Source organism: Lemur catta, chromosome 8 (genome assembly GCF_020740605.2).
Source record: "Lemur catta isolate mLemCat1 chromosome 8, mLemCat1.pri, whole genome shotgun sequence".
Lineage (NCBI taxonomy): Eukaryota > Metazoa > Chordata > Mammalia > Primates > Lemuridae > Lemur > Lemur catta.
Genome location: NC_059135.1, coordinates 22,701,307 through 22,728,759, shown reverse-complemented (window position 1 = coordinate 22,728,759; position 27,453 = coordinate 22,701,307). Strand labels below are relative to the sequence as shown.

General features: G+C 33.0%; 1 protein-coding gene across 4 annotated transcripts in view; it reads right to left on the bottom strand.

Annotated features, from left to right (window-relative positions):
* The window catches only part of ERBB4 (erb-b2 receptor tyrosine kinase 4), a 1,045,679-nt gene that overhangs the window by 226,128 nt on the left and 792,098 nt on the right, over positions 1-27,453 (bottom strand). For 2 of the 4 annotated variants that reach the window (XM_045559045.1, XM_045559047.1), the window contains exons 15-16: positions 24,664-24,818; positions 17,624-17,668 (exon numbers count right to left, since the gene is read on the bottom strand). In XM_045559045.1, coding sequence (XP_045415001.1) covers positions 17,624-17,668; positions 24,664-24,818 — 200 coding nt within the window. Of the gene's footprint in view, positions 1-17,427; positions 17,503-17,623; positions 17,669-24,663; positions 24,819-27,453 lie in introns of all 4 variants that reach the window. The other 2 variants (XM_045559044.1, XM_045559046.1) reach the window with 1 other exon arrangement.

Genomic DNA, 27,453 nt, shown 5'->3' with positions numbered 1-27,453 from the left:
CATATCTAACATTTGCTTATGCCTGATTTCATAGTAACTGGTAAGATAATATTTTCTCCTAAAAGCAATGAAACTAATCCTCAGACAAGTTGTTATTTTTGTATGCCTGTTGTAGTTTAGTTTGTCCCTCACCCCTACAACACATTCAGAGTCCTAGCAGACTAACCAAATAGTCATTCCAAATCCTCTGTGCCCTAATACATTGCAAGCTAGTGATTTTTAAAAAGTTAAATAATAGCTTCCCTAGTCACTCTGCATCTTGGTGTGAACATACAACAAATTTCTGGCCAGTGAAATGGAAGCAAATGTTGGCTAGAGGAATCGTGGGAAAAGACAGGGAGAACTGATGGAGCCTATCTCTCTACTCCTGCCCTTAGACGTAACACTTAGAGCTGCAGCAGCCATCTTACTACCAAAACAGCAAGATCAAGAAAGTGACATAGATTCTGGTCTGATGTTACTGATCCATGGAACCTATGGCAACAGCTACCCCACTTCCAGACTTCTGTTATGAAATAGAGTAACGCATAAAACTACTTGTGTTTGATAGAGCCACTCATATCAACTCTTCCCTGAAAGCCAAATAAGGTCCTAACTGAAGAAAGTAATAATGTCCAGATTTTCCACTTTTCCCTTGAGATAATGTCAAATGCATTATCTAAAGATAATTGGATTTTTAAAAATAAAAAATGAAACCAGCGGTCTACCCCTTCCTAGCTAACACTTACTAGCCTTGGAGCTTCTCTTATGTCTGCTTCGTCATCACATTCTCTTGGCTATTGACTAGGCTTTACCTACATCAGCCTTTACTGAACACACTGGAGAAGGATACAGGTGGGAAGGGAACAGAGACTTTACATTTACACAAGTAACACTAAGTAGAAGCTTACAGAGCTTTCTCAGAGATGCAGTTTCTGAATTGTGGAATTTTCAAATGTTGTAATACACAGGATGTTAATTGTCATCCATTGTCAAACAGTGATAAAATTCAAAAGTAGTAAAATGTTTCCCTAATTTTAACGTCAAGAAAATCTGAGGCCGGGTGCGGTGGCTCACGCCTGTAATCCTAGCCCTCTGGGAGGCCTAGGCAGGTGGATCGCTCGATGTCAGGAGTTCGAGACCAGCCTGAGCGAGACCCTGTCTCTACTAAAAATAGAAATAAAAATTATCTGGACAACTAAAAATATATATATATATATATAAAAAATTAGCCAGGCATGGTGGCGTATGCCTGTCGTCCCAGCTACTCGGGAGGTTGAGGCAGAAGGATCGCTTAAGCCCAGGAGTTTGAGGTTGCTGTGAGCTAGGCTGATGCCACAGCACTCACTCTAGCCCAGGCAACAAAGTGAGACTCTGTCTCAAAAAAAAAAAAAAAAAAAAATCTGTACTGGGATATCGATAAAGAGAAAACGAAGAGACAGAACTCTTCATTAGCATTTAATTTGGCAAAACACCAATATCCAATTTTTCTAACTTCTGCATCCATAGTTGATTGGAAGTAACCCAAGGAAAAAAATGAAGGGTGAGGCTGTTTCTGCCTACTATTTTAAAATACTCCACAGAGGACTTGGAGAAAAGACAAACAAACCCTCCTTTACAAAGGTTTTTGGTCATTGCACCTCACTTTAAATAATGTTTTTAATATAGAATGGATTACTTTTTATATTCTAAGGGGAAGTGTATTGTGACTGAATTCACAAAAACACATCTTAAAGCATCTAATAACAATGTTTAGTAATATAACTCCTTTTTAAACTTATATAAACATCCAACCCCTAATTAGAACACATTTCTAATTATGGGGAAACCCATTTTTTTTCAAAAGCGATTGCCTGGAAGATGTTATGATTCTGCAGATGCTCTGAATACAGATTCACAGCCTCCAGAAAATGTAAAAGAAAAAAAATCGAACCTAAGCCAATTCAAATAACATTGAAATAATATAATACCAAGACAACTTTATACTTTGCCTGAAACCATTTCATTTACATGCAAAAGAAATCATTAGTACCAACGAAAAAACCCACATCTACATGAAACAGTCTTTTCCTAGCTAGAATATTAATTTTTCAATCTGTTCTTTGTCTATTTTTTATTATTAAAATTATATATACTATTAACATTCAGCCATATGTGATGCTATGCATTGTTTATGGACATCCAGGAGAGAATGTTTTAAAATCTCTTTGTTTTGTAAATGGTCATTAAGAAAATAATCTAGAAGTAATATAGAGTAAACATAGTATTTCTTTTTAAATTTCTTGAATGAAGCACAGCAATAATTTTTTTTCTTCTCTGCCTTTTAATTTTTCACATTACATATATTTATTTTTCCAGCTGGGATTATCTAGGCAAATAGCCAATCTTTATTTATAATCATTCCAGTTGAGTTTATGCAAAATTTCAATTTTTCTTAGTGCAAATAGAGATAGCAGTTAATGGCCCCTAACTTCACCCTCTGGCACTGAGTTAGTTGTTGGAGAACACAGTCATCTCTTTTTGGGTACATTTTGGGATCACTAAGTATATTAGTATTTAGCTATTTGCAAATAGCCAATAACAAACAAACCAACCAATCTAGAGAACACAACTATAAATTTAAGATGGTATACAATGGCCACCAACTTGTAAAATTCATGCCAGTTATCCTTTATTATCAAATAATGATATCTATCGTAATTTAAAAGACAGAGACAGAGATAGAGAGAAAAAAATAGCCTTTCCAAGTAATCTAGGCTTAGTATTTTATAAAAGAATTAGGCATTTCTATGACTTACTAAGTTATTCTGTAAGTTTTACTTATTAATTATTTCAAACTATATAGGATCAAAGTCATAATGTGAATCGTTGAAATATTAAAGATACATACATGTATAGCTGACCATCTAGGATTACTTAAAACCAGTTAATAAACCAACAAACTTTGAAAGAGAGTAAATTAAATTTCTTTATCCATCAAGTCCTCTGTATAAAAAATTAAAGATATCATAAATGAAACTATGAATGCATTATAAGAAATTTATAAATCATGCAGTCTTTGGCAACTTCTGGTGAAAATCTGGAAGCCATATTTTGTCAGGATTCATCTAATTTTAGAGAGGTATAATAGAAAATGATCTACTATAAGATTACGTATTTTACATTGAGACTGTAATTCAAATGTCTTTTAACTTGTAATTTCTATAATTTTTAATATGTTTCCTATTTGCTTTTTCAAATAGTTATTAGGAAATTTGAATAATAAAATTGAATATTTTCTATGTATTTTAATGAATCCCTAGCCAAACATACTTTTTGTAATGCCAGATGTACACATATATATGTTATTTATTTTATAATTTGTAAAATGTATAAAACTATAAACAACCTATCTTTTAATAGGGGATTGGTGATACATTAATGCTAGGGAATACGATGCAACCATAAAGAGGAGTTACATCTGTTGATCTGGAAGGCTATCCATAAAGTACTATTAAGTGAATAAAGTAAGTTGCAATATACTACATAGAGTATGCCTCCCTATCTGTAAACAAACAAGAACCCTTATTATTGTATATATGTATTAGCGTATATATTAATGTGTGGAAGGACCAACATAATGACATACACATATATACTGAGCATTACTTTTGTCATTTTAAATTTCATTTTATACCATATTACAGAAAATAATCAACCTTAAGTAAAGCAGGAAAAAGAAAAAAAAGAAAAAGAGATACCTAAAATATGGCTAGTGAGCTTTAACCACAAGATAATAAATAAATTCTACTTTTACTTGCTTTGGATTTAAGAGAAAGGCATATGGACAAATTGCTAAGGCAAGAACTATTTCTTGAAGATAAGTTTAGTAACATTGGTACAATCAGAAGCCAAAGAAATTTTATTTTAAGGGACTTTCCTGCATAATTCCTTACTTGAGAGCATATTAAAAAACTGAAATAGGAAAAGTATTTCATGATGTACTGATTTACTAATGTTCAGTACCTGCACATTGCACAATTGCTGATATTTGCAGTAATGATGAAATTTGGGATAATTGTTACATATCAGCATTTTGCAATTAACACTACAGGTATTAAAATCTGTTAATTTTTCAGAATTCATATAGGATGCTGTTAGATTCTGATTATGAATTTAACAGCCTTCTAATTTAATGAGTCCAGAGTCACTGATAGCAAACCACAGCATGTTATTTTCCTTTCAAAAATAAAATAGGGTGACCTTCAAGTAGGATATATCTAAAGCAACACATTGCAAATTATTGATTATTTGTTAATTAATGTCAGAATATTTTAAATGCAAACATCAGCACAGTTTATATTTACATTTAATTGTTCAGACCATCCCTCCTTTCAAACATGCCATACATACTAAAACATACCCTCTCCCTTTTGGCAAGATGACTTCATCTACAACTTCAGAGAAAATTTAGAACATTAAACAAAAACTCCCTCAGACTTTAACTACCAAAGCCATACATCTATCTGCATCTTTCTCTATCCTGTATTTATTCTTGCCTGATAAATGGTGAAGGAGAGGGTCTTTTCTTCTCCAAGGCTAATCCTTTCACATTTCCTTTGCCTCCTAATTCTTATAGCTTTTTCAGGAAATTGCTATGATTGATAGTCTCTTCCCTCTCTTGCACCTCCAACCTTTCACACTCTATAAGATCTTCCAAAAGACTCAAATTTCAACCATCTTCAAAATATCTTTCTTTTGATATTATTCCCTCTTCAACTATTTCCCTATCTTTCCCTTTCCACTACATCTAAATTTCTCAAAAGATACCAACACTTGGAGAATCTTCTGTATCTGTATATTTAATTTGCCATTTAGCATCACTTGGATGTGTCAAAGTCATCACAAATTCAACACATTCAAGACAAAACTCAGGATAACTGATTTAGCACCTTTCCACTGGGCCAAATCTCAGTTCATGTTACCCTTATTCATCCAATTTTGCATGTCAGAAATCTAGAAAAAATTATTAACAGTTTCTTATCCTAATTTCTTCATATCTAGTTAAGTCTGGTAATCAATTTTAAGTTCTAAATATTTGTTGAATCTTCCTACTTCTCTCCATCCATCCAAATTACTAGCTTCCCAACTCCCTGCTACTCACTTCCAATGGATTCAGCCACCCACTCACATTGATAATACAAAATATTTACATTACCAGTAACTGTACCACCTCCAGAATCTTGATTTCAAGTACCCTACATTTAGACTAGGGTCTCCTCTCCTTTAAATCCACCTTATCTGGTATCTCTACTTCAATAATCTTTCATGCTATTGGAATATTCAGATTGTTGACCCTATTAGCCTCCCTTATTTGCCAACTTCCCTCATTACTCAATTAGTTCTTATGATTCTTTACTATAATTTATAACATATATATCATATATCCTAACTCACTGGCCTCTACCTCCAATCATCTGGCAAAACTTCAATCATGGGTAAACTCAAATTTCCAAGTACCCATGTCTACATTTAAACAATCATAACATGGTTGAATAAAACACAATATTTACTGAAATCATTTTAATTTATGACTACACATCAAGTGGACCCTCAGCACTTCCTAGCTATACCACTGTACTTCTTGGATGACGTCTATCTTCAATGAACTACTTAAAATATTTTCTTTCTTTGAATTTCCAATATTGCCTCCCCAACTCTAGTCTAAAATGATGATCTCATTTTACATTTCATTTAAAGAAGATAAGTTGTGACTTTTCCATCTTCTCATCATCAAATTCACTATCTACTTACATCTGTACCTATAGGCTCTAAATTCCTTCTAGATACAATGGATACATGATCTCTATTCTTTTTCATGGCCAACTTCTCCACTGCACACTGATAATTCCATTCCTTCTGATGACTATAGAATATTTTGCCAGCAGTTGTTCCTTATCTCCTGAAATTTGAATTTTCTTTCTTTTGAATCATTCCCATCAGCTTACAAACATGTTATTGAAATCATTACCCCTTGATTTCATGTTCTCCTTCTCTTGTAGCAAACACCTTGAGTAGCTTTCTATATACAAGCTGTCTCCAGTTTTGTCTTCTCTTCTTAACTCATTTTAGTTTTAACCCATTTTATTTCCGCTACTCCAATGGAAACACTTTTAACCTCCATCTTATCACACATGATAGTCAATACTTGCTTTCCTATTAGCATTACACATGGGCTCACACTCCTTCTAGAACACTTCCTTCACCTGGCTTCTAGGACTTTGCCCTTACCTGGTTTCCTCCTGCCTTCACCCACTCTGTCTCAATTTCTTTTGCTATACTCCAGCCTTCTTCCAGGGGTGGGGAACCTGTGGCCTCATGGCCACATGTGGTCCTCTAGATCCCCAAGTGTGGACCCCTGACCAAATCCAAACTTCACAAAATTTGATTCAGTCAAAAGACTACACTCAAGGATCCATAAGGCTACATGTGACCCCAAATCCCCAAGTTCCCCACCCATTTCACTCAGCTTTCTTTTCCATCTATACCTTCTACTGTGGACTCTCATCTAATATTATGGATTGAAACATGACAGATGATTCAGACCCCTCTCTTAAGCTCCAGAGTATTACATCTATCTGCCTAGATGTAATCTTCACTCAAATATCAAATAAGCACCTCAAGTTTATCATGACCCTAACAGAAATTTTAGTTTCTTCATAAAATTTGTTACACTTTCTTTTGAGTCTTCCCCATCTCAATTTATGACATCACCTTTTAATCAGTTACTCTGGTCAAAAACCAGGTGTCATCTGTTGTATTTTTCTTTTCTTACCACCCCTACACCACACAATCCATTTACAATTTTCCTTATAATGAATAATGCCAGTAATATAAGCTGATATTGAATAATCTTTTTCTCTTTCACTATACTATAAATTTCATGATATTAGGGATTATGTTAATTTTTATCTCCATTCCTTTTCAATACCTTACCTAATGCTTGATATGTAGTAAATATAATGAGTATTTACTGCTGGATACTGTTAAATAGTATTACTATGTATGGAAAAGGTTTTTTTTTTTGTTTTGTTTTCTTCTTTTAAAAACATAAAATATTATATGTGACTGTATCAACAGTGGGAGGAATTTTTTTGTAGGAGAAATTGCTTTTTACTTCATCAACCAGAGCCAAATGATATACAATCTAGAATTCATACTCTACTACCTAAATGCATTAGTACATCTGACCAACTTTGCTCAATCCCCCAAATCCTACAGTATGAGCTAGCAAGAAAAAGGAAGTGCCTGCCACAGCCTGGCACTACATTGTCTTTTATGTTACTTCAGTGTCCATGCAATTTGAATTTTTACTCATACCTTAGATGAGGGAGTCTAGGGATAGCAGCATTAATAGAATTAGTGACAGGTCTGGTGGAAGCTCTTCTCAAATGGAACTACAACATTTTTGTTTTTTTCAAATCTGCAAATTTATAAATACCTCTCACTTTAGAAAAGATTAAAAAAAAACCTGTGCCTCTGCTTATTCATGTATGTTTTACATTAGTCATGATAGATTTAGAATATTAAAAAAATTACATTATGTTGCAATTAGAGGAGTACATGCTTAGATTATAGAAAGTATTGCTCTATAATAAAATACCCTGTGTGAGTACAGCATTATAAAATCCTATATATTAGAGGTAGGCTTAATAGGTAAAAGTTAGAACTAAGGGAAAGATAATGAGTGAAATTGTTTAAGTAGGCTATACAATATTCAATCATCCTCATGCTAAGAATACCTCTTAACTGTTCTACTACTACGTGGGAACCAACCTGGTAGAAAGGAGGAAATGTGGTCTCTAGAATCAGACATACCTGAGTTCCAATCTTTGCTCTGAAACTAGCTATGTGTTTTCTTTTTTTTTTTTTTGTAAATTGCTGAATTACTCTGAGTCTGTTTCTCCATTTGCAAATGGCAATAGTGATAATTTTTATATGCTTGTCATAAATATTAAATATGATAGTCTGATTTTTTTTTCAAGAGACAGGGTCTTGCTCTGTCACCTAGGCTTCAGTGCAGTGGTGTGATCACAACTCATTATAACCTTGAACTCTTGGGGCTCTAGGGATCCTCCCACCTCAGCCTCAGGAGTAACTGGGACTGTAGGAGTGTGTAACCACACCTAACTTTGAATTTTTAAAGAGTAATAAAAACAAACTCCTAGATAAATATGATAAAATTTTGTAAAAAGCATCACTACTCTGGGAAAGAAATAAAACTGGTGTTTTGGTTTTCCCTTGGTTTTTTCTTTCCTGTATGTAGAGCAATTTAGCTATCCACTCTGGGAACTTGGGATTTGAACTTGGGATTTGAGCTTTAGGATCTGGGGTCCAGAGGTTTAATAAAGTTGCTTTCAAAATAAACTTTGCTTTATTCATTTTTTAAAAAAAGAATATTTTCTCCTCAACAAGTAAACTTTTTATGGTAAAAGGTTTTTGTTGTTGTTTTATTTTTGCTCTACTAAAAGTAACTATAATTATTCCATAAATGACTCAAGCATATGGAATGCTTTACTCTGAGCAGAGGAACAGAATGCTATAAAAATTACAATGGCTATAAGAATTTAGAGTTTATTAGAGGTGGGTTTCCCTTTCCTTGTCATTCATTCTTTAGTACTGACTCATTGTGAAATTACAATGAAATTATACCACTTTGGGTGTGAGGGTGGATATAGCAGAAAATGAAATCCCTGTGAGGGAATTTTGTTGATAAATCAAAGTACTCCCTGTTAATTAGCTCCTGCCTATATACATAGTATAGAAAAATAATTGTATGTTTATGAAAGAATGATTAGTTAGGGAATGTGCTGAGGTAATAAGAAAAAGCATGAAGAGAGCAATTTGAGTTAATATCTACACATCATTTTATATAACCACATCACAGAAGGGGGTCCCAGTTAATTAGATTCCTTTAGTTAAATAGAAAACTTTAAAAAAAAAGATACTTACATAGGGTCTAATACAACATATGCTTGAATTATGTGAAGAGACAATTTTGAATATTTTCTGAATAAATGGCAGGCATAAAAACAGAAACTTTGACTTAAGCAATCTTTCTGCTTAAGTATTGTTCATTTGTGACATACAAAAATTGAAACAATATTTTAATAGAAATATTGGCTATAAAACACAATTTTAAGAGGGTCTGCATAGTATAATCCCAACTCTGAGTAATTTTCAATTTTAAAAGTAGGTGAAACTGGGAATCCTAAATGCAGACCCATATTATCATAACTTAGTCTTCTCTTGTAGAAATTTATACTGTCTGTGTGCACATAGAAAGATGCAGGTACATGCAATGGGTTCAGGCAAACAGATGTTTTGTCCTTGGATCTGTCTGACTCATCCATCTATAATTGATTGAAAGTGATGAAATAAACACCCTTCTGTGAACATGCAAAAACATTCCTTCCACTGTTCTTATTGTGTATATTACCAAAATTGAATATCTAATCAAAGTTTCATGGTGACTGGGCAAGAGCAGTGTTGTCCGACAGATACATAGTGCAAGATAAGTAATTTAAAATATTCTAGTAAACATATTTAAGAAGATGAAATTAATTACAAAATTTTATTTATTTACCCAATATATCCACAGTCTTTACATTTTAACATGTAATCAATATTAGAAATTATCAATGAGGTATTTAACACTTTCTTTTTCATAATATATCTTCAAAAATTGTATTTTTTGCAATTACAGAGAATCTCAATTTGCTTTAACTGTACTGGCAGTGCTCAATGACCACACGTGGCTAGTGGTTACCGTGTTGTACAGTGCAGGTCTAGCGCAATCTTAGGTAAGACTCACTAGTCTGACGACTTAAGGAAAAGACCATAAAAGTGGTGTTAACCCGGGAGTGCCTTGGTCAGAATTATACCACTAAGGTATATCACTAAGGTACCACTGCTCACTAATGAAGTACTGATCACCTGGAGCCAAGGTGGACATAGAGACTTTACCTTATACTATATAAATGTACAAATAACACCCTGGTTGTAGTTCTAACATAATACCTCATTGCTTGCTGCAGGATCTTTGGAGGGAAGACTGGTATAAATTATTTGAAGACAGTATGACTGATTTATCTCTCAGACATAAAGGTACTTTTATATGGCAAAGTTGCATGGGATGCAGAAAATAATTAAGTTCCCTGCACAACAATAAAAAAATAAGAAGGGCACCTTTGCAAATGTTATATGCTTAGGTCACCATGGTAGGACATGTCATAGGTAGAAATTGAAGATGGTTCCATGATTACAGCTACTGGCCTATATATACACCTTATATATATCCATCTGCATGGACCTGACCTAATCACATGAGCCTTCAAATGTGGGTCTAAAGATCAGAGAGGTAAAAACTAAGAGATTCAAAGTATGAGAGGGATCTGAAGCATTGCCACGTTGCCCTTGGCTTTGAAGATGGGGTGGGGAGGTTCATGACAAAGAATGCACATGGCTACAAGGAGCTGAGGATAGTCTGGGACAAGAATCAGCAATAAATTGGGAACCTCAATCCTACAACCACAAAGAACTTGATTCCGTCAACAATCTAAACGAAATTGGTAGAGGACTCCAAGTCCTAGTGAGAACACAGCCCAGACAGCACCTTGATTTCAGCCTGATGAAACACTAAGGAAAGAATCCAGCCATGCCAGCCTGTGCTTTTACCTATAGAACTATATTTTGTTTTGTTTTTTAAGCTGCTAAATTTGTGGTAATGTAATTACACAGGAATAGAAAACTTAAATAACAATTGAGTGGTCCCTTCACTTTTCCTAAGCACAAGGTTTGTTTTTTTTTAATTACTATCATTTTAGCTATCACATATATAATACAGGTCAATATTTTGAATTTCAAAATAGGTTTGGGGGCCAAACTATCATAGCATAGATACTAATTCACTAATTCACACTGTCCAAGTTTACTTCAGTACATTCACAGTTAGACAACTATTCTGCCTTTTTTTTCCTGTGGAGAATTGAAATCAGTTTACACATAAATTAAGCATACTTTTAATAATTGAACACCAGGAGTAGTTAGGTATATAATCAAAGATATATGCTACATTTGATAAACCTAATAATTTTATAGCATATTAATTTGAAGTCATTCAATTAATAGCATTTGGGCACTGACAAGATGAGAAGGCATTGCCTTAGCACTCAATACTTTACTGATAACTTTCATGTCAGACGTTAGTAGGGGGCCAGGTTAAGTTTTTTCAGTTGCCATTTTTTTTTTTTTTTTTGCCTACCTATATAATTTGTTTAACATATTTACTTCTTAGTCCTTTGGAAAGTATAAGGTAATTTTATTAGGAATTTTTCTGGTTATTTTGTCATATCTGCTACTTTTCCTCTTCCTTTACATACTATCAAATATATCCCTATTATGTCCCATCTACAGAAATGTTTGCAAAGTGTTTATATATTTACTTTATAGATCCTGATGATATATGCATACCTCTAGGTTGTACTTTATAAGAAAAGAATGCCAGCAGTCAAATTGTGGAATGTACATAGAAAGCACTTCTAAATCTGTAAATATCTGTCTAAAGAAAGGAGTCAAGGCTTCAGGAATATCTACCTCTTTTTTGTTTTTATTTCTAATAACAGACATGAGGTTGTCAGTAGTTAATTTCAATTATGTTTAAGATATTTTGAGGTAATAGACTATAGGCAATCCTGATGTCTTTCCAAATAAGATATTAATAATTATAAAACATTGGAATTTCTATGCCATAAAAATATGCTCATGGGAAAGAATGAAAGATAAGTATTTATAATAGTTCACTCTACCCATTGAATTTTTTGCTTTGACCCTTAACTAGTATAATCAACATCTCTCCAATTTAATACTGCTATCTTTAGACTTTCTATTACAGTCATAAAGTCAATGCTCTTGAAAACTTCTTTTGACTTTCAATCGTAAGTGTGGATTCTTCTGGTCACATTTTTACAGTTAGTGAGTTTGAATATAATATTAATATTTCTAGCATCTCTAAAAGCTTTGGTAATAATGTATGCACATTTTGCAATGTGACGTTAAATACTTTTGTTTAAAGTAACTACATGAACTATATGAGCAGTAATTAACAACTGAGCTGAGATGTTTTACTCTTCCCTCTTAATTCTCTGATAATTTGGGTATTTTTTGGTTGCTGGGAAATGTAGAATAAAAATCATCTGGAAAAGAAGAGATTCACACACTCTCCTTCACCTCTTCAAACTCTCTTGAATTCAAAAGTAAATTTAATATATAGAACATGGTGGACTGAGGATATACTTATAATAACAAGCTGTGTACTTTTATTTATTGGACCTAGGGATCGTAATACAACTGCCATTCATCTGAGGTCACCATCTATGGGCAATTTTGAGCATTTGATTTGGATACAAGTTATCAACTAAGTTCCTTGGGGGCAAAACAAAGAAAAAAATTATGCCATTTGTGAAAGTGTTGCCAAGAGTATCACATCATCTCCCTCAGATCACACGTGGGTTACACTGCTAAAGGATAAACTGTTATGTGACCTCTTAGGTAATAACCACTATACCATAAAGTAAAAGTATGACATAGGCATTAAAATATGACAGGAATATAAAATGTTTCAAATTGCTGCCCATATGAAATTTAGAGAATTAAACTGAGTTTCAATTACTTTATTTTATATCAGGGAGCCCCTAGAATAGTTGAATTTGAGCAAGTAGACAGATAAAAATGCTTGAACACATATCTAGTAGTTTTAATAATTTCTCTCACAAATTTAAAAATTGTTAGTTTCCATTTTTTATCCCTAACTAAAGAAATGAATTTGCCAATAGAGTCTTTGTTTACTGAGATTAACAAATTTAGGCCCTATAGGAATAAGAGATTAAGATTAAAAAAAAAAAAAACTTTGGACATATATTTGACAAAGAATCTAAAATAGAATAGAATCTAACACTTTGTTCTATAAGAATCTATATGAAAATAGCATCTGAGTGAGTTAAAATAACAACATACCAAAAAGAATATAAAAACTTGTTGAACATATTTTTTATAGGATTTTTGATGTAAAAGGAAAACTATTAAAGGTAGATATTATTTTTAAGGCATTTAATTCAGATAAGGAAAGTAGGGAGAAGTTCTAAAATATCAAGTATTATTTTCATTATAAGTAACATATTCCAGGAGACTAAAGGTAAAAAAAAAACAAAAACAAAAAAAACATTCTATTTTATCATATCCAATCTTCCTGGAAGAAATTCTAGCAGCAGCCTGTAAGGCAAATGGAGTGCGGAAAACCAATTCACAGATTGCAGGCTTGGGAAAGAATAACATTGCTTAGTAAATGAAAATCAATCAAGATTGGAAACATTTCACCTGTTTTCATTTAAATCTTCAATCTTTTTTCCTGCTGGTTTAGGAAACAGAATATGGCATAATGGGGCAGTAGGGAGTATGAACTCTGAATATTTTGAAATGGCCACATTGACATGCTCAATGTAATTTTCTGTGACTAAAAGAGAACTAGGCATTTGGATAATCTCCCAGTTAAAATACGGTTTATGATACTTAAAACAATTATTTGCAATCGTGTTTTTGTCCTCCCGTTATGTAAGATTCACTTTAATCAATTGACAGAAGTTTTAAAAAACCATGATGAAATTTAAAATGGAAAATGACTTAAAATATTACTAGACTAGTCCTCTGTTTTCAGTGAAATGTACACCGACCCCATCACAGAGAGGCAAGCATTTACTGCAAGATTAAGGACCTGAAAAAGGAGATACTTGTTACTTTCCCTTCTCACCCAATTTGTGTCAAAATGCTCTGTGGTCATAAACACTTTTCTAAAACATTCAGGTTAAATCCTTCATGTAAATTTCAAACTGTCTTGTAAACAACCCCTACAAGTCAATTAATTCTGACAAGTCAATATAATTGAAAAACAGAGTCACACTGCTTTATATTTAAGTTCAAAACAGGTATGAATTAAAGATATCAAGGGTTTTCTGGAAGGAACCATAAGCTATTTGCTACCAATTCTTTGAAAGAATTGCACTTACAAGATTGATATAAAATTCAAAAGCTTAAACTCTGAGAAATTTTGGTATGTCAATTCCATAGTCACTAACCTATTATTTTAATGCCCTGCTGATACAAAAATTACTAATTTCATGAGATTTTCAGAAATTATTATGCCAATATTTCAACTAGAGTAGTAACTACCATCAATGAACATACACTATAGATGGCTCCTGTGCATCCTCTCATTGAATCCTCTTACCAATCTTACGAGGTATAATAATTCTCATTTTACATATTACTGTTATCATGTTCATTTTACAGATAAGAAATATGGTAGGGCCAACATTTGAACTCAGACATTCACATTCAAGAACCCTTGTAAAGACCTGTACAATGGGCTACAGGTGATTTTTCTTAGGAATGATAGGCTGTACTGTATTATACAATGATTACTGTACTGTATTATACAGTGATTATACAATCACTGGCCATGATCACCTATTTATGAAAAGGCAAATATGAATTAGGTGTTTTAGAGTGAGAATTATGGAGTATGGAAGACTGAGAATCCTAATAATGCTTTTGTATAAATTTTGAAAATATTAAATCAATAATATTAATAAGATATACTATGATTTTGAGTCATATAACCTCAGTTAGAAGAGTTAAAAACCACAAGTGATCTATGTCTGTCATTTTGACCTTTTCTCTGCCTCTAAAGATGAGCCTATGATTTATAGCCATCAGTACTGGTGGCCCTCATTATGATGGAGAGTCTCAAGGTAAAGAGAGAGAACTGTTCTCTCTTCCTTCAAGGAGCCCATCCAAAGGGCTAGAGGTACACATGGAAGCTCCCTGGATGACCATAGAGATTTGTCTCCTCTCCCTGGGAGGCATGTTCTCCCATTCCCAAGGTTTGAGAATCCTTGATACATAGAGAAATGATAAATAATAACATTTATTGAGTGACTTCTATAAGCCAAACACTATTCTAAGGATGCATTCAATCTTTACAATCCATTTATGAACAACAGTAATATTCCCATTTTATACATGAAGAGAGTGCAGTTTAGATAACTTAAGAAATTTACCCACGGTCACACATCAAAACATGGTAGAGCCTGGCTTTGAACTCAGAAGAATTCCAGTGACAGCACACTTCACCATACTATTTTGAGTAATCCATTGGAATTATTATAAGAAAATCATTAAAAAAATGTGAAAAAACTCTTCAAAGTGATAGTGTAGTGACTTGACAAAGATCTTAAGGGGGAGAAAGTATTTCACATTAATAAATATAGGAACACCCTAAAATAGACCTTGGCTTATAAAACTGCACTATATGCCTTAGGCTTTCTCATCTTCATTCTCTGTCTCTCATTTTTTTCATAATTTTTACCTTGCTCTAAACAACTACATTAACTCATCTTGATTTTGCCCAAGTGTCAAAGTGCCACTGTTGTATAAATCAATTAACTCTAGCACATACTTCCTTTTTATAATTTAATTTCTCTATTTCATTAAAAACCAATTTGTTAAGATGGCATATCACTTATTTGATCACTTAAAAATATTTAAAGGCAGTATTATATGAATTAAGAAATTAAGAGCAAATTCAGTGACATACATGAATCTCATAAATATATTTAGCAAAAGAAGCCAGATGCATAGACTACAAACTGTATGACTTACTGTAGGACTTAATTTTTTCTTTTTTTTCTTTTATGGAGAGAGGGTCTTGCTCTGTTGCCCAGGCTGAAGTGCTATGGCACTCATAGCTCATTGCAACATTAAACTCCTGGGCTAAAGTGGTTCTCCTACCTCAGCCTCCTGAGTATCTGGAACTATAGGAGTTACCACCATGCCTGGCTAATTTTTGTTTTAACTTTTTGTAGAGACAGGGTCGTGCTATGTTGCCCTGGCTGGGTCTCAAACTCCTGTACTCAAGTGATTCTCTGCCTTGGCCTCCCAAAGTGCTGGGATTACAGGTATGAGCCACCACCACACTTGGCCCATGACTAAATTTATATAAAGTTAAAAAGCAGGCAACCTAGCCTATGGTGTTAAAATTTAGGACAGTGGTTACAATTGGAATGGCATACAATGGGGTTTTTGCGGTTCTGTTAGTATTTTTTTTCTTGATCTGGCTAATGGTTACACAAATGTCTCATTTGGGGAAATTCACTAAGGTTTATAATTATGTTTTATGCACTTTTACACTATGTATATTTTAATATAAAAGTTTAGATTAAAAGGCAATATTTCATCCAAAATCTCATTTTGCTAATTATACTATACCACTACTTTCTCTCTTCCAAAAGCATACAATTAATTTGTTTCACAAGTAAAGTATATTTCTATATAAGATTGTAAAGTTATTATTTTCCTATTTAAGAAGTGTTCTATGAGATGTTTTAAAAGTTGGGTTCATTGATGTATAATTTATAAATGGTAAAATGTACAGTTCTACAATTTATGTTAAGCATATGCATTTGTGCAACCATTCTTATGATCAAGACATAGAATAGTTCCATTATTCTTTCAAATTAACTATCCTTCTGCAGTCAAATTCACCCCCTGAACTCCAGCCGCTGGCAACATTGATTTCCTGTCTCTATGGTTTTGCCTTTTTCAGAATGCCATATGAATGGAATCGTACAGTATGTATTAAGTCTGGCTTCTTTCATTTAGTGCAATATATTTGAGATCCATCTATGTTGTTGGGTGTATCAGCAGCTTGTTCCTTTTTATTGCTCAGTAGTGTTATGATGCATGTATGTGCCACCACTGAAGGACATTTGAGCAGTTTCTAGCGTTTGGTGATTATGAATAAAACCACTATAAACATTAGTGTATAGGTATTTGTGTGAAAATGAGTAATATGTTTTGTTCTTGAATTTCAAGTTATACTTTTACCTGCACAAAATATGTTCTATATTGCCTTTAGTCTATGGTAATTCATGTACCTAGAGAATATACCAACCAGTTCAAAATAATGTAAAATCAGAAATTGAATCAAATAACAGACATCTTACAAAGATGGATCAACTTTTGCAAATTCCTCCCTTAAAAATATTTCTTTTTGCAATCATGCAATCATCTAGAGAATTAAGAACAAAAATATTCTATTAAAGTTTTATATTAATACTTCAAAATCTTATTTAAATTATACAAAATTAAAAATCAATGGCATTACTAATTAGGACTCTGAAATCATAATGAATGAAGGAAAAAGAAGAAAGACAGCTTGAAAAGAAAAGTGTTTTTTCCTCTTTCAAAACTCTCTAATTTAATATATTACAAACTTAACCGAACTGGTTAGTACTTTTTATCCGTGATAACTGGGAAAGGATTTGAGCGACAAAATGGAAACATGGTAGATGTTACCTAGCATGTTGTGGTAAAGTGGAATGGCCCGTCCATGGGTAGTAAATGCAGTCATGACTAGTGGGACCGTTACACCTGCAGGCAATTACAGAACAGAAAACATCATTCTCCATCCACAGCGACATGCACACACATGCACCAGTGCTCACACATGGAGCCTCGGAGGAAGAACATGGGAAGCAAGCACACCAAGTACCTATCCATCAGGCCGATGCAGTCTTCAATACTTGAGCCTATGCACCTGCAGAAGATGCAAATTTAAAACAAAAATACAAGGAAAGAAAAATTAGTCATTTTTTTAAAGAATCAGTAAAATAAATACTGATTGTGTTAAATTTTGAATTACAGTTATTAGACAATTTTTGGAACACCACGGATTTCAAGCCAGCAAGAAGATTATTGCTTGATGGATACACAGAAATGAATTGTAATTACCACCCAAGTGGAATGCAAAGAAACATGTCCACAGCAGAGGAAATATTACCCTGGTTCTGTGGATAACTTCCAGACACACACAGCTCATTTCTAATACTTTCAATTCATTTGCATCACTCATGATTATATGTCTTGATGAATAACTTGATATTTTAATGACTATAATTGTTTTAATGTATATGGTTTCTTCCAAAAGCCCTTACATTTAAGTAAAAAGCAAATCAATAGAAAAGGAAATATGAGCAATTCAAAATAATATAATAACCTGATGCTTAATGCTCACTAAAGATTTATTTTGGCAGAAAATTAGTTAACATACTTTAATGCTATTTTCATGGATACTTTATATAATCACATTATTCTCGTCCTTGGTTGTGACTGTCTTTAAAACATACTTATCTTTAAACATGAATTTATTTAAAAAGCAAATTAACTGGTTTCACCATACTGCACTTTATCTTGACGCTCTCTTTTAAAATAGCGGTGCCATAACATGCAAACAAAAACAGGTTTTTAACCTGCCATAATAATGAACTCAAACAAAAATAAATAAATACTCTGCAAGGAAATGAATAAATTGAGACCCAGGTAACTAAAGAATACACTGAGATTAACATTTAAATTGAATTATGTAAGTATACAGAATTCTAATGTACAGTCCCTAGAATTTCATTTTGAACTATTATAGAAGTATTATTTCTTTCATCTTTCAATGTACTTGAATTTTTTTCTTTCCCTTTTCTCCCATCAAAGATAGATAGCTCCAGGGCGTTATTGAGATTCCTCCTACAGCTATTATTTCTAGAACTGCCTACTTTGGCTGATAATAAAGATTATATATTTTTTCCACTCTTAATTTTCAAAATTGAAAAAGGAGCTGAAGTTAAGATCATTATATAATGATGTAAAAAGGTACCCATATGTGAGGCCAGAATATCTATTATATTTTTAGAAAACTCTAAACATTGGTGAACTAATATAAATTATGTATATAACAATTAAGTCACTATCTCTCTGCTTCATCAATATCTGTAATAATACTCCTACTAACAGGAAAATTGGTTTGTTCTTGTTTTTGTTTTGAGGATTCATTTTGAGCAGCACAAATTTTAACCTACAGAAATATGGCAAATACACCTGTGATAAAAGTCTCTGAAAAGGCAAGCAAATGAGAAATAGAGTACATAGCATTGAATTGGTATTATGTATAATCCATAATCAACACCATTGCTAAAAGTGGCAAATTAACTACCAAAAAGCTTTCAAATTATCTTATATAGTTTTCTTTTTATTCTGTTCCGAAGAACTTATTTCTCCTATTATATTGTCTTCAAAATGCTTTCATATATAGTACTGTCATTTTATAAAATTATTGGTCAACATTTTATTTCCAAGTGAGAATCTAAAAAGCTGTGGTTAGTTTGCAATCTGTCTTTATAATAACCCTTGAAAGATAAAAAAAAATTCAAAAATTCATCTTGAGGGCAAAGTGTGAATAATGAAAGATTCTCATCTATTACAAAAACCTGTTACATGCCTACTAAGTGTTCCTACTGTTCTAGGAGCTGGAGGGAGAAAAAAGATGAATTAGACACTTTTCCTATTTTCAGTGAGCTCAGAATTTAATGAAGGAGACAGATGCATAAACAGATGTGTATTGTATATGTGATAAATTAAATAATAGACATGAAAAAGTGTTTTAGGGAACTTTGGAGGAGGGACACCCAGTCCAGCAGCAGAAGGTCATGGTAACCCTCCTGAAGGATGTGCGAAGCTGAAGTTTAGAGTGCTGAGAGCTAGGGTTGGAGTAGCAGAAATTTCTGAAGGGTAAGAAACAGCAGGAGTAAAAACATAGATCTGAAGAAATGTACAGTGTATATGAACAGCTACCAACAACTTTTAATAGTTGGAGAACATAATGTGAGACAACAGGGAGAGAAAAAAAGAAGCTAGAGCATTAGATGGAAGCCAGATTTTGATAACTATTTGCTTAGTAGCAAACTTAATAGAAAATCACTGTAGGGTTTTAAAGAAATAGTGAGATTGCTAGATTTGTATTCTACATAGATACAAATCTTTGTATCCCTTTGCCCTGTGGAGGCTAGTCAGGTGAGGGCCAGGTAGACTTCTTTGGCCACAAATAATATTTTTGTCCATGTAAGAGATGATGGACTAAACCAGGGAAATGGTAACTGGGAAAGTGGCAAAGGGACAGATTCAAGATATGCCTCAAAAGATACGGGGAATAATAGATTAAGTTGGCTGATTTAATGAAAGATACGAAAGGATCAGAGTTAAAACATGATTTATATTTCCAGCTTTGAGAATAGTGGCGCCATTTTTGAGAAAATCCAAGAGGAAGAACAGGATTCTTCATGCATGTATTAGGGGAGGAGTGGTTGATAATTTCAGTTTTGTGTGTCTACAGTTGGTGTGATTGTCCTACACATAGGTAAAAATGTTACTCAGCAGTTGGGAAGATGCGTCTGTTGCTAAGCGAGGTAAGCAGGTATGGGTAGAATGAACACGTTTGAAATACCATGCAGGAGAAGGCAGAAGCCATGTAAGTGGATAGACAGCAGAAGAAGATATCTAAAGTGAGAAAACGAGAGGCTGAAGATTAGAACCTTCCAAACTCTAATAGCATATAAACTAAGATAGGCTCTTCATACTAAAAGCATGGGAAAATATAATTGAATAAAATCAATTGACTACAGTGTCATAGAAGCCAAATCAGAAAACTTCAAGAAAGAGGGGCTGATTATCAGTGTGAAATGCAGAGAAGTCTAATAAGAATTCCTGAGTTAATTTTATTTGTCATTGTCATAGTCACTAGAATTTAGGTTTCTGTGAGTTGAGAAGCAAATAGGAAAATACGGGCAGGGGAAATAGAGGGGAGAGACTGAGGGACCAGGATGTAGGGTCAAGAAAGGTTGTTGAGAGGATTATGCAGTCTTTTTGAGATCTAAACATATTTTTAAACTGAGGATGAAAGAAAAAAATACGAAAGAAAAAGAAGAATGAGAATAGGACTGATGTGGCACCATCTTTTCTAAATATGAGCCATTGTATGCTTAAAGATATATATTGCACCTCAACTCTTTGCACTTTATATAAGCAACTAATTAGCATATGCAATTTACATCCATTCGGCAAGATCATAGAATAACAGAAACATTAAATTTTTAAAAAGTCGAATCTCAAATAAGGGATTCAATCAAGATGTGGAATAATACAAAAATTCTCAAAAAAAATTAGTGTTCCAAAGTATACTTACAGATACATCAGTAAAAGAAACTGTAGTATGTCTAATTTAAATACTCCAAAACAATTTCTGGACTTCTGAATATTTAGGTGTATTTAATAACTGTTGGTACATAATGACTTATAAGTACCTTGATGTACCTATATAACCAACACAGTTTAGATATTTTGACAAAATCTTTAACTTTTGGAATGGAAATGGAGGAAATTTTTTAAATTTTCCATTGAAAGATTATAGACTTAATACTTCTACAAGCAGCCCTTCTGTCCTCTCTATCAATGGAAATTTTTCATGATATAAATTTAAAAGGATTGATAAACAAGATTAAGGCATGTGTGAAATTTAATAATATGAAATTATGATTCTAATATTAACAAAAACATATAATAAGATTTTTATAAGATTCCCCATGAAATAAACATTCCAATCCAATCTAAAATGTAGGTTTGGTTTGAAACAAAACCGAAATTAAACTGACATTAAGTTAGCATGGACTCAAGTGATGTTTGTGAGGGAACTATAATCTCCACTCTCACTACCATTTAATTACATGCTAAGAGTAGTTTATAAGCCTTCTTTTAAAATTTCTATCTTGCTAATTTCAAATATGAATATCATCCCTAAGTTTTTAATTCTTGCTCATCCTTTCAAAATGCTATGGAGAAGGGTCTGGTGTCTAATAGAGGACAGAAATTAAAGAATATAAATTCACTGGATTGTGAGTTCATAGAAGTCAAGAGCTGCATCTTGCTCATTTCTTAACTTGCCTGTCACTATATCTGATGCAGAGTAAATATCCAATTTAACAAAGTTGAAGAATGAATGAAATGAGAAAAGGCTGCTAAAATAGGAGTTGTCTAGGTCCAGACAAAAAGAGGCAATGTTGTGTTGTTGTCATTGTTTTTTCCTCCTGGGATATTAGCGAGAATCTTTTGATAGGGCCTAAATGGATAACCTATTTTAAAAGTATCTAAAGAACTTATTATATAGCCAATAAATTTAATGTACCTTTAGAGCAGTAAAAGTGCTTTTGAGGTATTATACAGATAATTTTAAATTCAGAAAATCATTAAACAGTATTCAAAGTAAGAACTTCTAAAAAAAAGTGTGATTTGACAGAGTATTTCCATTAACTTGGTTCTTGAATTATTGGACAGAATATTTGCATATTAGGAAAAGAAAAGCTGTTTTCCAAAGTGGAGCTGGCCTGGTGAACTCGAACTTACTGATAGGTCAGCTATTAACATGTATTTAAGAATAAAAACAGTCACTCATACCATCATCCCCACTGCCCCTGTGATATTTCTAGAGAAAGATCGTATGTCCATGTGCACAATTTGCAAAGAAGGGACTCACTGCACAGGACACCTCATCACTTCAGTAAAAGATCTCAAAGCACAGTGGTTGCACAGCAATAGACAACATATGGGGATTTAGAATTTAGGAATACAACTCTTGGGGGCAGTTTTTACTCTGGGGCTGCAACCGTAGCACTTTTATGAAGTGAGTGAACATGGCGATATGGAGGCTTTCAGAAAAAGGATGGCAGAAAGCTAAATGAAAACAAAACCAAAAATCCTTGAGGAGTCAGTCAGTCATAAGAGAATACATTTACCATGGAAAATGCCGAGAAGTACAATATTCAAATTCTGTCTCACCATAATTCTGCAGCTATAATTTGCTAAAATCATTTTTTTTCCCTATTTACTTGGAGTTTCCAAATGATCTGATGAGATTTGTTCCCTATTAAACCATCATCCTCCCTTTGAACCGAAATCCAGATTTTGCTGCTACAGTAAATTGATCTCTGTTCATTGCTCCCTATTTCTACTTCCCTCCACTATATATGTTTTTTAAAATTATATAATCAGGATTTAAAAGAACTGAGAGGAAGACACATCAGCCACACATCCAGACTATGGCTCTGTGATCTCACTTTCATTTCCCTAATGGCTTCACTGTAATTAGATTTGCAAAAACAGCAAAAGGTCTCATTTTGAATGGCAACAGCTGTTGACATCAACATTATATTGAATAATTTACTGGTTTAATTTTAGCTGCAAAACAATAAAATCCTCTTGTGGATGATTTTAGCAGGCAAAGTTTTCTCTTTCTGTTGCTCACTCTCCTGCTCCAGCAGTACCAGTTGTTTTTTCATAAAATATTCTTAAGTGTGCCAAAAACTCACAAGGGGAGCAGTTCATTACTTCTAGTTTCCTTGAAGCAAAGCATCTATGTGACTATTTCAGTACCCTCAACCTATGTGTTTATGTGTAAACCAGTGAGTTGGCAGTTAGCTCTTCCAAGCTGAATCTGAATTTGAATGGCAGAATATTACTTTACCTTTTGAGGATCTGCCACTTCACAGAGTGACATAAGCAGATTTCTTGACCTGCAAGAAATGGTAGCAGCATCTGCAAATTGATGTTTTCTTGCCAGGAAATGATGTTGCTTGCTTAACTTCTTCAATATCCCCTAACAACTAGCCTTTAATCTGGCAGAAAATCTCTTTATGGAATCTCCTACTTTCCTGCCAGATATAACATACCCAAGATGATTTTCAACAGTGTGTGTGTGTTTGTATGTGTATGTGCACATGCCTGTGGGCACTCACAATGGAGAAGAGGTTTTATGGACAGGAAGAAGGTAGTGTGTGAAACTGCTTTCAGTCCTAAAATTGTATACTTTCTGGAGGAAAGAAAAATAAAAATCCTTACTAAATAAGATTTTTTTTTATCTTTTAAGAAATAGTTGTTGGAATTTGTTAGATGAATAACATTTCTTTTACAGTTCAGTACTTTTCTTCTTTCTGTAATGTGTCTTTGTTATTCAACTGTTATCAATATCATACATAATCTAATTATTATTCATTGTACAATGCATTCTTTTGAAAAACAGAAAAATGTTTACCAATTTTTGAATTGTTCTATCTCAGTCAAAGAAATTTTAGGCTATTGGATAACCTGTAACAAAGTTATTTTCACAAAATTGTACTATTTATTTCATTAATATACATATCACTAGCTTCCCCTATTTTTTTCTACCAGTACTACCTTTGTTCATATTATCTTGAAGGAGTAATCTAAGGTAGTATTTACTACCGAGAGATATCCACACTTTAAGCTGATTGTGACAACAAAGAAACAGAAACAAAAAACCTCTATTAATGATTTAATATACACAAATATCAAAAGCATGATTACTGTCTTATCTTTTCTAGTATCTTGAATTTCCATTATAATTTGGAAGAATTTCTATACTACATTCAAAGTAAACCTGTCACTAGCTTCAGGAAGGTGTTAATAGATTGGTTATATGTAAATGTTAAGCAGAAATATTTCAGAGGGTACAAATTTGATCTCATAAATCATTCTTTTACACAGAGTTTCTTTTAAAATCAACATATTAAATATAAAGATAGAGTTTTATGAGAATGTTCTTATATTTAGGAGACAGTGTCAGGGATAAAGATACACGTGCATCTTCTGACTAGCAAGACATACAAAGCTGAGTCCTTGGCCGGCAAGGATGCTTACCCTTGGGTGCAGTTTGGATGGCATGGGTGGCACTCCCGATCCTGATCAGCATACTTGAAAATGAAACTGTTTGCCCCCTGTAAGCCATCTGGACATTTTTCCACACAGTTTGGGCCATCCTTAAAATGAGAACACTTTGTACAGTTGTCAGGTCCCTGAAATGTAAAAAAGAAAAAAAAAATAAAGAAGAAAGTGGATGCCATTTCTTCTGGAATGTATTCATGTGTTTTAGTTACTGAGACTTTGGTAGGTAGCAAATCTTCCTCTAGGGAACTGGAGAACATTTTCAGTAGTACTAATGTGGATGTAGCTATTATAGTACAAATAGTGCTAAGGAGAGTGTTCAAGTATGGCTTGATACCCTATATGTGTGAAAAAGTCATAATAACATATGTGTTCTTGAAATATTTTCCTTTTTGAAATCAGCAGTTCCTGGGTCAATTGATTTCTATGTCATGCCTCTAATGTGCTTTAATTTGATCAGAAAAATTGTTCAATGACTTTTCCAAAAGGACATCAGTATTTTCTTCTTGTGGTTTATTTCTAGTGATATTACAGTGCAATAATATTTGCTAATAACAGATATTCCCTGGGGGTATTTCACCATCACCACTGGGAATATGTGAATACTCTTACTAAATAGTTAATGAGAAAAGGAGACAATAGAAATTAAGTAACATTAAATTTCACATAAAAGTGGGATGTAAATTTTCTTTTGGTTGTACAATGACTTTATTTGTAAGATGAATTTTAAAATTAACTATGAATAAATTACCAGGAATCAGGCAGTTTAGACAAATAATTTAAAAAATCCAAGTTATTTACCTGAAATCAGCTTGTGATAATGCCACAAATCATGTAATGTCTATTTGGAGGGATTTTAGTAAATCACAGAACAATACTGAGACCCATATAAATGCACATTCTGCTGAGCAAATATCAAAAGCTCCATAATATTAATAATAAAGCAGATACATACAAATAAAAACTTTATGGAGAAACTAATCCAAGGATGAAGTTAATATAAATATGAGCATGAACAATTTAAATAGAACTAACTCACTTTATATATTTATGTTTATAATATACATTAATTTTCTAATATTGTCAAGAAGCAATAATATGAAAATATATTTGAAAATAAAAAAATTAACTCTTTAAAAATAATATTAAACATTAAAAATTTTGCAAAATAAAAACTAGTTTGGGATCTGGCGCAGGGAATAGTAAGCATGGAAGGAATGATCAGCATATCTTCAGATCAAAGAAAATGTAGAACATTTTCATAAAATGCTATTTTTCTTAAAAGATGCCCATGTTTTCACATATTCAGCTGTTCTGAATATTACCTACTTTAAATTTGCTTTTAATTCTCCTTTTTGAACATGGAACTTCTTCCCCTGACTCATTTCTCCCTAACATCTATGTCCACAGGATTCAACAATCATTATGGTTCATATTAAAGATGTAAATAAGATATGGTATGTATACGGGAAGACAATTCTATCAAGTTAATAGTTATAAACAATGAGAATTTGGGAGCCAAGAGTTAGCACAAAGTTATTATTAGGTAGGAACTGTGGCGATCAGGGGAGTGGCTTATATCCCTACATAAATGTTCATTCAAAAGCATCCAGACATTACAAATTAGTTATATTAGGCATCAGGATATCAAGAAATGTAATATTTTAAAAATTAAAAAAATGAAGGCTGCTAATGAAGAATTATGGTGTCAAGAAGAAAAAACAATCAGGAGGAGATTTCTAGAAATCCTGAGACTGTTGAGTTTCAATCAGGCACCTGTCTATTTCACTATCTTCATGTGAGGCTCAGAGCTAAAAAAAAAAAAAAAAAAAAAAGTAAGCCTATAAAACCTAATCCCTATTCTACCTGAGGAGTTTGCTAATGGTAACTTCTTATTTCCTCTTAAAAAAGAATACTTCACATGCTTCCAATTTTAACACCTGCTTATGGGTACTTAGGCACGTAATACTGTCTATTATACAGAATCATTTACTGTGCAAGTATGCTCAGTGGCATGACTTATTGTACAAGACAAGAGACATGGTGATGTATTCTGGCAGAACACAGACTAAAACTTACTGTGAGTAAATTAGGCAGTTATAGTCTGAATTAAAAATTAGAAATTCTTTTTCTCTTAAGCTCTTGTAATAGAAAATAATGTCCAGGTGAAATCAAAAGATATAAAAAGCCACAAAACTAAAATTAAATTCATATTTAATCTTTAAGGATACTGCAATAAGATAAATTATTTTTTGTTCTTCCTTATTTTTTAAGCATCTCTTAAACATGGATATACATTACTTAATGACAGGGATATGTTATAAGAAATGTGTCATTAGGAGATTTCATCATTGTATGAACATCACAGGGTATGTTTACACAAACCTAGATGGTGTAGCCTATAACGCACTTAAGCTATATGATGTAGCCTGTTGCTCCTGGCTACAAACCTATATAGCATGTCACCGTACTGAATACTGTAGGCAATTGTATTATAAAACAATGGTAAGTATCTGAACATAGAAAAGGTACAATAAAAACAGTATTATAATGTTATGGGAGCATCATCATATATGTGGTCCATCATTAACCCAAACATCGTCATGTGGTGCATTACTATATTTGATTGTATTATCATGATAGAAAACCTAATGTCCTAGGTTGACAAAAACGTCCTGACAATTCTCAAAAACAAAACAAAAACCCATGAAATGTACCCATCTTGTTTCCATAATAAAGAGACTTAAAGAAATATAATAAGTGTGT